We start from the raw sequence: 13,764 nt of genomic DNA on the forward strand, positions 1-13,764 counted from the left end.
CTTGGGAATGGCAGCAGCGAGTCTCTGACAGGGGCAGCTGGCAAGAGGAGCTGCCAAGTCCCAGTGCGGACTTGAACTGGAAGTTGCAGAGGCCTAGGTCCTGTGTGCAAACTCAGAGCGAGGACACCATGCAAGACATGAAGACACCCTGTCTTCAGTGACTGCAAGTTTAGGAGAAACGTTGCATGGCATTTGGGAGCTTTACTTAATTATCGTTATTACACGCTTTTCCTGCCAAGAGGCAAGGTGCGTCCTGCAGACAAGCTGCAGTCGAAGGCTGCCATAATCACACCCCTTGTTGGACTTGCCAGATCCAAGCAAGACCCAAACAACCGTGGGCACGGTGCTCAAAATTTATATCGCCCCACGCCAGCCGGGGTCAAATCTTTACTGCAAGCAGTTAACCGCGCTCAGAGCGCACCAATATTGCAGATCCCACACATTGAATCAGCCAAGGAACAAGCTGTGAATGGCATTTTAGAACTTTGGAATGAGTGAAAGGCAATCAGCGGCTCTAGAACCTCTTCTTTGCTTACAAGTGCTAGCATGCCACAGTGCATACCAACATAGATGGGATTATCTCTCAACTGTAAAAAAATCAATTATTGCAACATCCGTTCCCACAGGGGCTTTCGTTCAAAATCCAATAGTGAGCAACTGGCGAGGTTTTCCTTGTATCAGATGAAGTTATTTTGCAACGGCAGAAATTGCAGTCACTGGCCATGGCAAGCCGGCTGTCTGATATCTGAACTGGAAAAAAAAGCGAAATCTGGACCACATCCAAAGTGTGTGATGTCAAAAGAACACATTGCAATGTTGCCCTTGCTGTAATGGCCAGTACATGCCCAAGGCTGAAGCTCTTGTCATAAAAGAAAAACATATTCTGCACAATATCCTGAAGAACTGTCTGCAGATTTACTCTTCTTGCACATAGTTATGTGGGGGCTCATGGTCAAAATCCCACAAACATCATGGTGACACCGCTCTCAAACCCTCGATTGACTTATTTTGAAATGCATGTTTGTATTTCTGCTGGCTGCCAGCAACGCTTGAGGCTGCTTTCCACATATCGATGTCTGCAGCGATGAAAGCCCCACCGGAGTGACTCAGCAGTCCATTATTTTGAATGTTCGAGCTGATATTTAACTGGCCGCTGACACCGCTTGGGGCTGTTTCACATAGATAGCGCGGAGAGACTCGCTCACAAATTCCTCGGCAGAGATCGGAGGGTATCTGCCCTCCTTGCCCTCGATGATTGAGTGCTTGTTGGCCTGCAGTGCACACCAAAAGAGTCTCAGCCATGCTGTCACAAGTGAGACGACGCGTAAAATGCTTTCTCACAATAGAAATCTGCCCTAAAGCCGCAGGAATGAATGCCGTTCACTGCAAGCATGAAGCCTCAAAGATTCTTCACAAAGCAGATTTCAATGCTTAGCCTCCTAAGATCGTGAACACCAAGAGATATCTCTACGGAGCAGGAATGTCAGCAGCTACTCGAGATAAAAGCATCTTGTACCTGGTTGAAATAGGCGATGCTGAAGCGGGAACCCTTGTCCTCGCCTGGAAGGGGCATTCTGACCCGGTGGTAGTTGGACTTGAGCTTGTCATCGCTCCACCTCATCAGAGCATCCCCGATGTTCACTGCACATCCCCAACACATGCATGTCATCACCTGTATCGCCTCACTATCACTGTTCCTGCCAAACAAGACAAATGTGCGCACGCAGGCATTTTGCAAGCAAGGCCACCCTTGTTCGCCACAAATAATTCAAAGCAATATTGTTCATCATTCAGCACAATGCGAAAATCCAACACCGGCTTGAGATGTCACGCTGACACTCCCAAGCACTATACGAGAAGTTTTTGGGGGAAGTAGGGAACACCGTTTTCCTGCTTACCTGACTGACACATTATACGAGACTGCAGAGCAGACGAGAAAAGAGAGAAACAAGCGCAAGCCGCAACGCATGCTATAAGGTAAGAAAAGCACCTGTGATGGTTCCAGGGAGTGCAGGGCACTCGGTCCACTCATCACCGACTGCATGCTCAGATGTTGCCTCCCTGCACGCGCGCGCAAAATCAAAATCAGGTGCTGCTGTTGAATGTTGTCACGTGAGGGACATTTGTCACTTTAGGGACATGCCAGGAACTCCCCTTCATCTAATGCACAATGCGCGCACTCAGTGTGTGCTGCTGGTAGGGACTGCCTCAAAGAAGGGATAATCAGCAGATTTCCCAACAAGATGAAATTTCTTGTAAGCGTCAAATGCCAAAATTTCTGCTCAACACAAACACCAGATTGTGTAATTACCTTCCAGGGCAAACCTCCAGGCCGGCCCCTTTGGCAAACAACAGCGTGATTGTCTCGAAGTCACAGTGTGATCCTGCCTGCAAGGACACCAGCAACCATCTTTCGCCATCCGTTCCGTTTAATCCGTCTTGTATGCAGATCCTTCATGCATATCATTTCATCTATGCAGCGTTGCATGCAAATGCACACATTAGAGAGTATTGTGCACCGGCAACAGGCTTTTGACAGCGCTTCCAGAACATTACAGCAGCTGCCAGAAGATGACGTCCATACAAAGACAAGAAAAGTACATGGAACCTATTGTAAGGGATCTGCATGCAAAGGAAAAGAATTAGAAACGGTTCATACCCGTGGGAATCCCTCAGGGAAGGTCTTTCCCTCAACTGGGAAATAGTGCATCAGGCGGAAGGTCTGCTGGGCATCTGGCTTCGTCACATCATGGTTCTGCACAGGTGCGAATTGACACATCAGAACACAAATATGTTTTTTGCTTCTAAGAGAAGGCAGAATGCAAGGAATGAAGGCATTGTGAACGCCCAGAGGGGAGAAAAAGGGCTGTCTCGCGATGTAGACTTAGGGCATCGAAAATACATGCAGCTCTCGGCCCAGGAGAAGCTCTGATCACATTGCATGCTTTTGCGCGAGGCACTGGACGACGGAAGACACTTTGACAAGGGGTATTTATACATCATTGCTGCTTTTTGGTGGCGAGTTAGACAGGAGTGCCAAAACAGGTGTGAAAAAACAGGTGTGAAGAAGTCACCTTGGTGAAGAAGTCTTCCTCGAAGCCAAGGCCGAGTGCGAAGCAGGACAGCACCTTGAAGGAGATCTCTTGGCACTTCTGCATAAATGCCTGCAGACACACCAGGACGGGCAACTTTGAGTCTGAACACCATGTTCCAAAAGCTGTGCATCTCTTTCTTCCTTAAGCTTCAATTTGGGTGGCTTGTGGCGTCGCAAAATTGGTTTTTTTGTCTTGTACTGTCATGTTGAAGGAGGCATCAGACGACTCCTAAATTGGCTAAATCAATATAAAGATACCTCTGAATGATTGACTGACTGACTGACAAAGGCTCAAAGTATTTAATGGGAATTTTACCTCACAGGTAGCTTGAAAGTCAGCAATGTCCTGATCGCTGGGCCACCTTCCCTCCATGTCATGCCATTTGAGCTGCAGAGACTCCTTCAACTCGGGCAGGTGATGAGAAGCGCGCTTCTGCTGGCCGGATTCCCAGCCGATGTTCTTGGACTGCACATCACCTTAAATCACGTGTTGCGGCACGACAAACAGATGCCAGAGACAGAGAGTTGACAGGCAGAGAAAACGTACCAGGTCGAAGCGGTACTTGGCCTTGACATCTGCAGGTAGCTTGAAGAACGCCTCTGATATCTCGAACATATGCTTTATTTCATCCTGGCACCAGATGCGCGACAAACGCTCAGTCTGTGTACTGGATTGATGAAAATTTCGGACCACAGCTTCAGAGGCTCTGATCCTTTCGGAGTTACCTCACCCCAGACAAACCATGGTCTTTGAGGTAGAAGAAGCCGATTTCGGTGGCAGCTTTCCAGAGATCATTCGTGATCTCCTGCTTCCGATTCTCGAAGTCGTCCAACGACACTTGCACGATGGGACGGCCCATGTTGATTTTAAGCGAAAGGGTTTAGATATGTCGGCTTTTTTCTGTAAATTTGTGCAGTACTTCTGCAATAAAGAGAGAAAGATGCAAGATTACGAATCGGAATGATGAAGCGAAATGACGCATACAGATCCACGTCAGCCGTGACGTTAACGTTATGGTATACGCAAGCCCGGTACATCTCAAGTGTCAGGCCAGTCAGGTGCACCTTTACTGGAGCACTCCAATACAGTTGGAGGCGCATGGGATGTGTTTCAGGGTCACTGTAGAGCACATCCTCCTCTGAATTGCCAGGCCTGCTTCTCTGGCAGCCGTGCGTCAGATAAGGTTGTACGACTGCACCTGGCCCTCATCAGCAGCCCTCCTGTGATTTGAACAGCCGCCACCCAGCGAGTTGGTCATACGCAGCAAGGAAGGTTCAACCTGCGGCAACATGGACGCCGATGAGCTGCTTGCGAGACAGCTGCAGGTGCGCGCTGTGACTTCAGTAAATGACGTTGGGCATCAACCCTGTGCTTGCGAGACATTCCGTTCCGAACCAATGCCAATGAAGCAACCTGTATGTAGAGCAGTCATGCGCATGATGCCCTATAAGGATGGGGTCGTCCCATCTTGTTTGACCAGCAGATGTACTGCCTCCGATGCCTCTGTCATTTTCGGTAAGTATCAGGCTGCAGGAACTGTCGGCGTTGGCAACTCTGTTCTACTTTGTCTCTGCAGGAAGAAGAGGACAGGGCGGTGGCACAGCTGCACTCCTTGACTGGCAGAGGGGGCGAGCAGGCATTTCAAGCCAGGCTGCAGAGTGGCGTGCAGACCGTGCTCACGGTGCGTCCATTCGTGATTTCGCCTTCTGATACGTTTCCTTTCCATCTTGTTATCCGCTTTGGTGCTTTCGAGCCCATCAGAGGCAAGAGCATGCTTTGGACAGGTGTCCCATGCCACCTCCATCTTTCGGAAACCGATTTCTCCTCATAGGAATATGTTTCGCATCTAAATTTTACACACTGGCTGCTGCCGCACACACTTTCCCTGTGCATGCCAGCGTGTGCTTTAAGATCGTGGCAGAACACTGCAGAGCCTCCACCATAAATATTACATCTATGCAGCAATGACTTGACAGCACTGCAGGGCAGTCCTGCGCTGCTTCAGCAATCCATGAGCACCTCTCATGTGGATCCTTTTGTCTGTAAATCTTTTGGAACAGAAGGGGCCTCTCAAGTGGAACAATCTATCACAGGGCACACCCCTTCTCAAATTTCATTTTGCTGAGAATTTGAATGCGCAGTACGAGGACGAGACGCTGCAGGCAATGGCCCTGAGTGTCATTCCAGAGGACGAGCTTCAGGCGGCGGCTGACGCGGCCATTGCGCAGAGCCGGGAGAATGGCGACTCGCCGGTGCTCGCGCAGCAGGACGCATTCGCACGCCAGCTTCTGAAGTGGTTCAAACGGGACTTCTTCTCCTGGGTGAGGCACATCGCTTTGCTGCGCATGGCTGCCTTTCATAGCACCGCATGGATTTGGATATGCTTGCATTCTTTCTCACTGCCATTTCTCCTTCAGTCTTCAAGCCCTCCTCAGAAGAGCCGGTGGCAGAAGCCCCTTAAAATAACTTCAGAATTAGAACCTTAGCTGCCGACTGTCTATGCAAATCTGAAGGGCTAAAGGCGTAGGAGTTGGCTGCAATGCATGAAGGGATTGCTCAGCGCCTTGCTGACATGCTTTTACAGTCAGCTGGAAGCGCAGATGCATGTTCTTGCTACAAGTGGCTCATCCACAGACATAGGCATGCAGCTGGCAAATTTACAAGCCTTACCTACAGGGCATCCCTTTTGGAGCCCGCAGTCACACTGTGAGGCCAGAATGGCCAGAAATGCCCCTCGCCTGCATTTCCTGGTTCACCCATTGAAGGTGCTGTCACCACACTTCAGCCTCAGAGTGCAGCTGTAAGCTGCAGGCGTTGAGTTCACTCCAACAGACTGGCACATGTCAAAATTGGCCAGATTTTTTTCACAAGTCTGATTGGTTCCTGCCTCAGGTGAATAACCCGCCATGCAGCGCGTGCAGCAATGCTGAGACGGTGCCAACCGGCATGGGGCGTCCCTCCGCCGACGACGCGGCCTCCGGCGCTGGCCGCGTCGAGCTCTACGGCTGCAAGGCGTGCGGAGCAATCACCAGGCAAGTTTCCCTGGTTGCCACTATTATTATCATCACTACACGCGTTTCCTGCCAAGAGGCAAGGTGCGTCTTCCAGACAAGCTGCAGTTCAAGGCTGTCACAATCCTAGCCCTTGTTGGACTCGCCAGATCCAAAGCAAGACCCAATCAGCAATGGGCACAGTGTTCAGTATTCATATCACCCCCCGCCAGCCGGGGCCATCAGGGGTTGCCACTATACCGTATTAGTATTGGTTTCAGTTTCAGTAGTACACCCTTCTGCTGCCAGTGGCAAGGTGTGTCTGCAGACAACTGCAGGTAGTAATATTTACCCCTGGTTAGACTCGCCAGGTCCAATCAAGTATGGGACGCATCGAGCACTATGGCTGCAAGGCCTGCATTGCCATCACAAGGCAAGAAGATCCTGGTTGCCAACACATGATCGTGCCTTGTGGCAGTCTTAACTGGTTAAAGTGCTTGAATCTTGATCCATGTGGACAGAGGCCGGGCACGTGTGGCTCACGTGCAATGAAATGTGGGAGACATTGAGGGACGGTGGGAAAATTGACCCAGCTGACTCAACTTGTACAGCTGGCAGAAACACACACTTCCCTTGTAGGTTGGACTTGATCCCCCGCAGTGACCCTGACCCGTAAAATAAAACACATAAAATCCATTAAACCCTAAAAATGTAAAAATATATTAAAAACCCGTGTGACAGTGATGCGACCATGTCCAGCCCCTTGCAGATTCTCTTGCTCTACCTTATTGCCACTCTATTTCAAGATAACCAACCCTTTCAACTCCCTTGATTATGCAAACCCTGCAGATTTGCGCGCTACAACGACCCCGGTCGGCTGCTGCAGACGCGCCGCGGCCGCTGCGGAGAGTGGGCCAACGCATTCGCGCTCTGCTGCCGGGCAATCGGATTGGATGCTCGCTACATCCTGGACCTGACCGACCACGTCTGGGTGAGTATGTGAATTCCTTTTGCTATCATTACGCACCTCTTCCTGCCAGAGGCAAGTCCGTACATTTTGGACCTGACAGATCACGTCTGGGTGAGTTTGGGAGTTCCTTTTGCTATCATTACGCACTTATCCCGCCGGAGGCAAGGTGCGTGTGCTGACAAGCATATCAAAATGTGCCTCTGTAGCCCATGTATCAGGTAACTCCGTGATAATTGTGGTTGCTGAGAGAGCCTTTGCATCTCTAGGTGGAATATTACTCGGATGCCATGCAGCGGTGGATTCACATGGATGCCTGTGAGGCGGCCTATGACCAGCCCCTGCTGTATGAGGTGAGCCTCCTTTCAGGAATGAGGCGCTGCGGCAATAGCAGTGCAACGCTCGGCAGATGATTTGTGATATTCTGTGTGACACCCATTTGGACACCATGCGAGGATGGTCGGAAGCAAGGGCAGGTAATAAAGATTAAAATAATAATAATAATAAAGAAATAATAAACAATAAACATAAAAATAAAAATGAAGCCTTGGTAAGGAAATTTGCAGGCATCAGACTTTTACGGGGGTAGCACTTTCTAGCATAGCTCACCCTTGTTCAGGGCAGTGCAAAAACCTGACACCCTCTTTCCCACGCACCACCAATTGACCGTATGGAATGCCATTTCTAGAACAGGTGCCCTTCGTCAGTGTTTCCCCCCCCTCCCATTATTGCTAGACTTTCACCTGACCTGCTAGACTTTAAACATCTAGCTGCTGCATCGGCTTTCCTTTCCAAGGTTCCTCTCGTTGTGCAGGGCGGATGGGGCAAGCAGCTGACCTACGTGGTCGCGTTCTCAAAGGCCGGTGTGCGCGACGTAACGCGGCGATACACGCGCCAATGGGACGCTCTGCAGACCAGGCGCGCTGAGGTGTCAGAGCCGTGGCTGATGTCAGCGTGCTACGCGCTGACTGTGCGCCTGCGCACCGAGCTGACGGCCTCTGATAGGTGACTAAAGGGTCTGCTAATCTTAGTCACCATTCTGCTCATCACAAAAGCTTCTTCAGGGAAGATGCAAAGCAGGATGACCTGAGGTGCATCTTGCTGTGCCTCTTTTGCGTGCAATGGGGCATGAGAGCATTTTGCGGCTGCAAAGGTTGCTCACTAGGTTTATCAGGAGTGAGAGAAAGGCAATACAGTTGTCTTATGTCTGCATAAGCTTCACCATCTCATCTCAGACAAGGAGGCACAACAGCATTCCGAGTGCAATGGTTCTGTAATCTAAAATGTGGTGTTCTAATATGTGGTGTTGGTGCGCAGGAGCCTGCTGGAGGAAAGGGACGCCGCCGAAGACAGGGAGCTCAGAGACAGCCAGCTTCCGCCGCCTGAAGTGCAGACTCCACTTCCTGGTAAATTCTCCCTGCACACAGCACCACATCCTCACAATAACACCTGTCGATGACACACCCCAAGTGCTCCAAATGCAGGCCATGCCTTTTGTGGCATGCCTTCGCTGCGTTGATCCCCGGTTACCTGAAAGTAGCTTGTCAGCATGTACAGTCACCGGCTGTCATCTCTACTCTGCACTGTGCCTTTTAAAAAGCTGTAATGCAGACAATGCATACAATGCATTACTGAGCATTACACACCTGGCCCTTAGGAAGGGACAGTTTATAGTAACAGCAACAACAACAGTAAGAGTCATGGTAACAACAATAGAAGTAGTAGTAATAGTAGTGGTAAGAGCAATGATAACATTTAGGAACTGTACCACAATTGTACTGGCAACACCGTAGCAACAATAGAAATACGGTAGTAAGGATATCTTTCACTCATTTCAGGGCGGCAAACCGGTTCGGTGGAATGGCGAGCGGCTCGCGGCGAGCTGGGCCGAACCCCCGCCACGTCAGCGCCCACTCCCATAAAGCCCGACGCCACCGCCGCCGCCGTGGCAGCTGACACTATATTAGCAGGTCCGGGCATCTCCGTCCTCAACATTCTTCCTTTCTTGCACCCAAGTGCACCTTGTGTTCGTTGCTCCTTTTGCAGTCAGATCTGTTCGGGACAGCCTGCTCATGTGATTTCCAAGAAACAGCTCTCAACATTGCCATCTGTCACAGCGTAGTGGGAATTACGGCTTCATGTTCAATGATTCCGCTGCGCCATGTATTGCAGGTGTTTTGGGAATGAACAATGCTGCTGCAACAGGTCTGGAGGGAGTCCGTCCGATGGCGTTGTCAGTCGCCGACGCGGCGGTCGTCTCCGGTGTGGGCGAGCCGGAGACGCCGGCCGACGCCGGCCCCGCGGCGGCCGCCGCAAAGCCGCCGGCCGCGCCGCGCAAGGCCGGCATCTTCCCTGCCGGAAGCTCCGCGGAAGGTGTGCAAGTCACTAGAAACACCTGGCATCCTGCTCCTTGTACCTATTCTTGCTCTCAGTATCCCAATTACTGAAGTGCATTCCCCGCCCCACATGTTATTTACTTGCATCCTTCTCCTGCTGTTGTTAGTCCTGCTCGGCATTGCAAAGTCACTGCATCTCAAAGGCTCCACTGAAGACGCTGCGTCAATCCAGACACATATGCATAAGTCCTGTGCAACTTCCTGCGCAGGCGCAAGCCATCGGGACAATGATGCCGACAGCAGCCGGAGCAGCGTGGTGGAAGCAGGCAGGGAGCTCAGAGACAGGTTGTCCTTGTCCAGCCCTCGAGTAAGTTGCTTCTCTTCCTCTATTCAATCATTTGTTGCGGGCTGTGCTTGTATGGCATCTGGCGCATCCAGGCAGCAGCATGGCTCTCGCTCTCTATCTGTGACTCACTGTTGCTCCTCTCGACATCTCAGTTCCCCGCCACCTGAAAAGGGCCAAGTCTTGCATGTTACAGAGGCAGGCTGGGTTCGCTGGCAGTGTTGTGTAGCTTCTAGAAGTGGTCAGGAGATGAGCTTTTTCTGCCAGAGCCAAGGACACCCATATGGTGTTGCCTCTCATTTAGAAATCTTCAGCTGCCAGCGTGGGGCCACCATTGAACCTCTATTAAAGAAGCATTGCCACCGCGGGGGGACCGTGTAGTCTCAGTTGTTGCGTTGCCTACTCAGGAGAACAACCGGCCGCCGCCGCAGGGGGACCAGACAATCCAGGGGGAGGCCCGGCAGCCGCCGCGGGGGGACCACTCTGCGGCGCAGGCATTGCTGGCCGCCCGGGTGAAGCGCGAATTTGCGCGTCTCATGGCGGCCGGGAATATAACCCCGAATGAAGCCGCTGTCTTGGCCCTCAAGGCTGCTAGCTAGCTGAGTACAAGCACCCAAGAAATGCTCTCTTGCTAGACGCTGCTGTCAACGCCAGTCACTGGATTAGCATGGGTTATTGCTCCGGGTTGTGTGTCACAGACACCACGAGAGAGTCTTCAAACACGGTAGCTGTTTGCCCGTCAAAGCCGCCAGCTAGCCGATAACGCTGTCCACATGCGCTAATCTTAAACCTTGATGTTGGCACTGCGATTGAGTGCTAATGCGTGGCGTACTGCCCTTGTGTGTATCTCCCTGGATGCTGCAACTGTCTCAGCCCTCTAGGGGTTGATCCAGCGGGGAGTGAAGCAGCTGCCGTTTGAATATATTTGGGGCGTTTCGTGGTCTGTTGCCATCAGTTCTGTTTTGAGGCTCCTCTCTGTGGAGCTGCAGTTATTTTCCTGGGGAGAGGTGGGAGTGAGCTGCTCATGGCCTTTTCCTGTATGAGGCCATTCTTGTTTGCTTGGAAAGCTGCCAGCTAGCTCTTGGTGTGTCTCTGATCACATTGCCCTTTCATTGCTGGAGAAAATTCTGATATTTTTCTGGGGAGTTGGCCAGGGCAACAAAAAGCTTTCTCTCAATGAGGCGGCTGTCCTGTCCCAGGCAGCCAGCTAGCTGAAAGCAAAAAAGCCCAAAAAGCCCTGGCTGCATGCTTCAATATCTTTTGGTAGCACTTTGTTTTGATTGGCTCAAATTGGAAAGAAGCTGCCAGCTCAGAGCTGTGGGGCTTGCCAGGGAATCTCACTTGATGAAGCATTGTTTTAGCTCTCAACATGGCAGCCAGTGGGGTGGGGAGCAAAGTGACGGCCTTTCATTCCTGAAACAGCAGTGATGGCATGAAGAGCTGCTTTAGTAGGTCTGGAGGACACGAATATCTGACTGAAGACTGTTTCCCAGTTAACCAGCTGTTTCAGCCCTTACATCAGTTCTTTGCTCTTAAGGCAGCCCGCTAGATTTTGGACTATGCCAGATAAGACTGCCATTTGAGCGGTGAATGGACTTTGTCTATTTGCTAACAGGTGGATATTGGTGCAAATTAGAGATGCAGCCTGCTAATCCTAAAGGGGTCTTAGATCAGACTGCCATTTGAGCAATGAAGGGACTTCGATAAGGTTGCAACCGGGCGGGTCTTGCGCTAAAGAGAAATTGTCAGATGTTTTCCAAGAAGGCTGCCAGCCGGCTCATAGAGCTGGCAGACCCATATATAGCTTTTCAATCCTCTCAGGCATTTCCTGGTTTCGATTGCAGTCTTGCTAATTGGATTCTACAAGAAGTTTACAAGGCTTCCCGGTAGGCTAGCATTGCTTGTATAGAGCGTGTGATGCATGCATGCATGCATGCATCCATATGGCGCAGGAAGGCGGTCTCGAGAAGCTTGGACCCACAAGACTTGGATGGGTTTTGCAATGGAAACTTGAAGTTCTAGAAACTTGGAATGTGGTTGGCAAAACTGGTGTTTTATAGCATTTACTTTGTGCATGCTGCAGCATTGCATGCTACAGCTGTGGCTATACAGGTGATTTTTCCTGTCATGGGTGTAAAAGTATAAATGATGAAACATATGAGTATTCCGGATCCTCATATGACAGCAGTCCTGTCTCTGTATGACAGAATTCGTGCCTCCGGTATCCTGGTGTTAGTAATTCTACTGGCAGTAGCCGCTGCGCTGTGCTCTGTCCCCTCAAATGTTGTCAGCTTGACCACGCAACCTTATTACAACTGGGGATGTGCGGTCTCTTTCCTAGACAGCCGCAAGCTTGTAACACTGTGTGGCCAGCACCCAATTGATATGAGCATACTCAGGCTGATCCTCAACACACCACAAAGCAGTAAGCTTAATCCAGATGCCAAAGAAGAAGACATCGGCCTATGTCATGCAAACATGACTCATCAGTAGGACCGTTATATTGAATATTGCATGGGAGTGCCTGACTGCTTTATCTGCCATGCAACACGGCCCAAGGCCACAGCTTCCTACAGCTTCCCCTAATGCAGAATGTCTATCACCTTGTGAGCTCTCCTCTTCCACACAGGGGTTATTTGTGGTTAGTAAGATTGTCCCCATGCTCTGCAGCACTAGTAAAGTGCGTCCTAAAGTGTGCACACCCTGGTCACCTGCTATTGCCAACACTGCTCATGCTCCAACAGACTATGCCTCCTCTCAAACACCGCAAGCTGGCTTTTTGTCCAACCAGTGAGGGCTCTTTGATCAGCTCAACAAACCCCCATAAGTGCATCAGCTAGGGGATTCCTTGTAAATTTGCTGCATCAGCCTGCCTGTACCCTCTTCCAGTGAGCTCCGGGTGCTCTATTTTTGTCAACCAGCAACTTCGTGAATGATTCAATGTCTCTATTCCATAACTGAGTCACTGTGCCCTTCTAACATTTGCCTGTCCTGCCTTTCCCATGTGTCCTCTGCCAGGGAAGCTGATCAGGAAGGGAGTTCAATCTGCCATCGCTGCATCTGCCAGCCCAGTACTTTCCACATGCTCCCTGTACTCTTCCTGGAAAGTTGCCTTTATGTGTTCGCAGACCTGTTTCAGGCTCTGGCAGGCTTGTCTTAGTGCCTCCACCGCTGATATCTCCCCTGCACAGCACAGCAGGATCAAACTGTCAGTCCACTGCTGTCCGAGGAAGGGAGCAAGCAACCCCGTCGCAACTGCCATGGTCTATGCCTCACTGGTGACACAGAGCTCTCTTTCCAGAAATACAGGGATGTAGGAAACCACTACGAGGACGCGAGCTTCACAAAGATGCATCAATGTGAAGTCCATTCCCTCTGACCCACAAGGGGCGACCAGCCAAGAGACATGGAATTAAGTGGAAGGTTTCCAGTTCACTGACATGGAGTGCATAGAAGCGCACAGTACATGAGAGGAGCATCCGTACAAACATAGAGATTTACAGATGCTGAAAAAACACAAGGAAAAAGGCCAGATCCTGGTGGGCTCACTCACCTGTGGTCTGGATGCGCAGGTTGACCACTTTCTCAGATGGGTGCGGTATGCTGTATCCCACGAAACTAACGTGGGGGCTGCGCACAGCATTAAGGATGTCGGATGGAGCATCGCCGCTCTTGACACACATACAAATTAAGCAAGAGGGCTGTGCACTCAGGTGCTGTCAGAGGTGCTTTGAAGAAAGAAATTTCCACTTGTTCGAAGCTCGTACTTGCGGTTCAGCAGGTGTCGCAGGGAGTTGGCGAGGGTATGATCCTCGTCCTCCAAAGCAAAGGTGACGCCTGTGTCCGCCCCTGTTGCGACTGTCATGCGCACGAGCCTGTCTATATGCAAAGGTCTCCGAAAGCCTCCGAGCGGGATCACGCAACTTTGGCAGTCGTACGATTGGCAAGAATCTAAGTGACTATCTTTCAGTCAATCTGCTCTAGCTGACTGATGTCAGCAGAATATGAAAGTGCAGATCACCTTTGAGCACGA

The 13,764-nt window shown here is 50.8% G+C and overlaps 3 protein-coding genes across 3 annotated transcripts; 1 reads left to right on the forward strand and 2 right to left on the reverse strand.

Moving 5' to 3' along the window:
• Window positions 1–1,142: 1,142 nt before the first annotated feature.
• Window positions 1,143–3,954, reverse strand: COCSUDRAFT_56501 (oxidoreductase; the record flags this gene model as incomplete). The annotated part of the gene is made up of 9 exons (XM_005646556.1): window positions 1,143–1,271; window positions 1,517–1,641; window positions 1,991–2,061; window positions 2,312–2,388; window positions 2,660–2,755; window positions 3,075–3,164; window positions 3,411–3,560; window positions 3,642–3,725; window positions 3,826–3,954. 9 exons carry the CDS (start codon window positions 3,952–3,954, stop codon window positions 1,143–1,145), a joined length of 951 nt encoding a protein of 316 aa, XP_005646613.1.
• Window positions 3,955–5,380: 1,426 nt separating this feature from the next.
• Window positions 5,381–8,940, forward strand: COCSUDRAFT_6657 (cysteine proteinase; the record flags this gene model as incomplete). Its single annotated transcript, XM_005646557.1, has 8 exons — window positions 5,381–5,416; window positions 5,988–6,131; window positions 6,237–6,241; window positions 6,935–7,076; window positions 7,322–7,405; window positions 7,867–8,057; window positions 8,370–8,458; window positions 8,891–8,940. Coding segments are annotated over 8 exons (741 nt in total), but the record flags the coding sequence as incomplete, so codon positions are not given.
• Window positions 8,941–12,771: 3,831 nt separating this feature from the next.
• COCSUDRAFT_56503 (RBP11-like subunits of RNA polymerase) lies at window positions 12,772–13,596 on the reverse strand (the record flags this gene model as incomplete). Its single annotated transcript, XM_005646558.1, has 3 exons — window positions 12,772–12,914; window positions 13,285–13,361; window positions 13,499–13,596. 3 exons carry the CDS (start codon window positions 13,594–13,596, stop codon window positions 12,772–12,774), a joined length of 318 nt encoding a protein of 105 aa, XP_005646615.1.
• Window positions 13,597–13,764: the final 168 nt, after the last annotated feature.

Source organism: Coccomyxa subellipsoidea (assembly GCF_000258705.1).
Source record: "Coccomyxa subellipsoidea C-169, whole genome shotgun sequence".
NCBI classification, from domain to species: domain Eukaryota; kingdom Viridiplantae; phylum Chlorophyta; class Trebouxiophyceae; family Coccomyxaceae; genus Coccomyxa; species Coccomyxa subellipsoidea.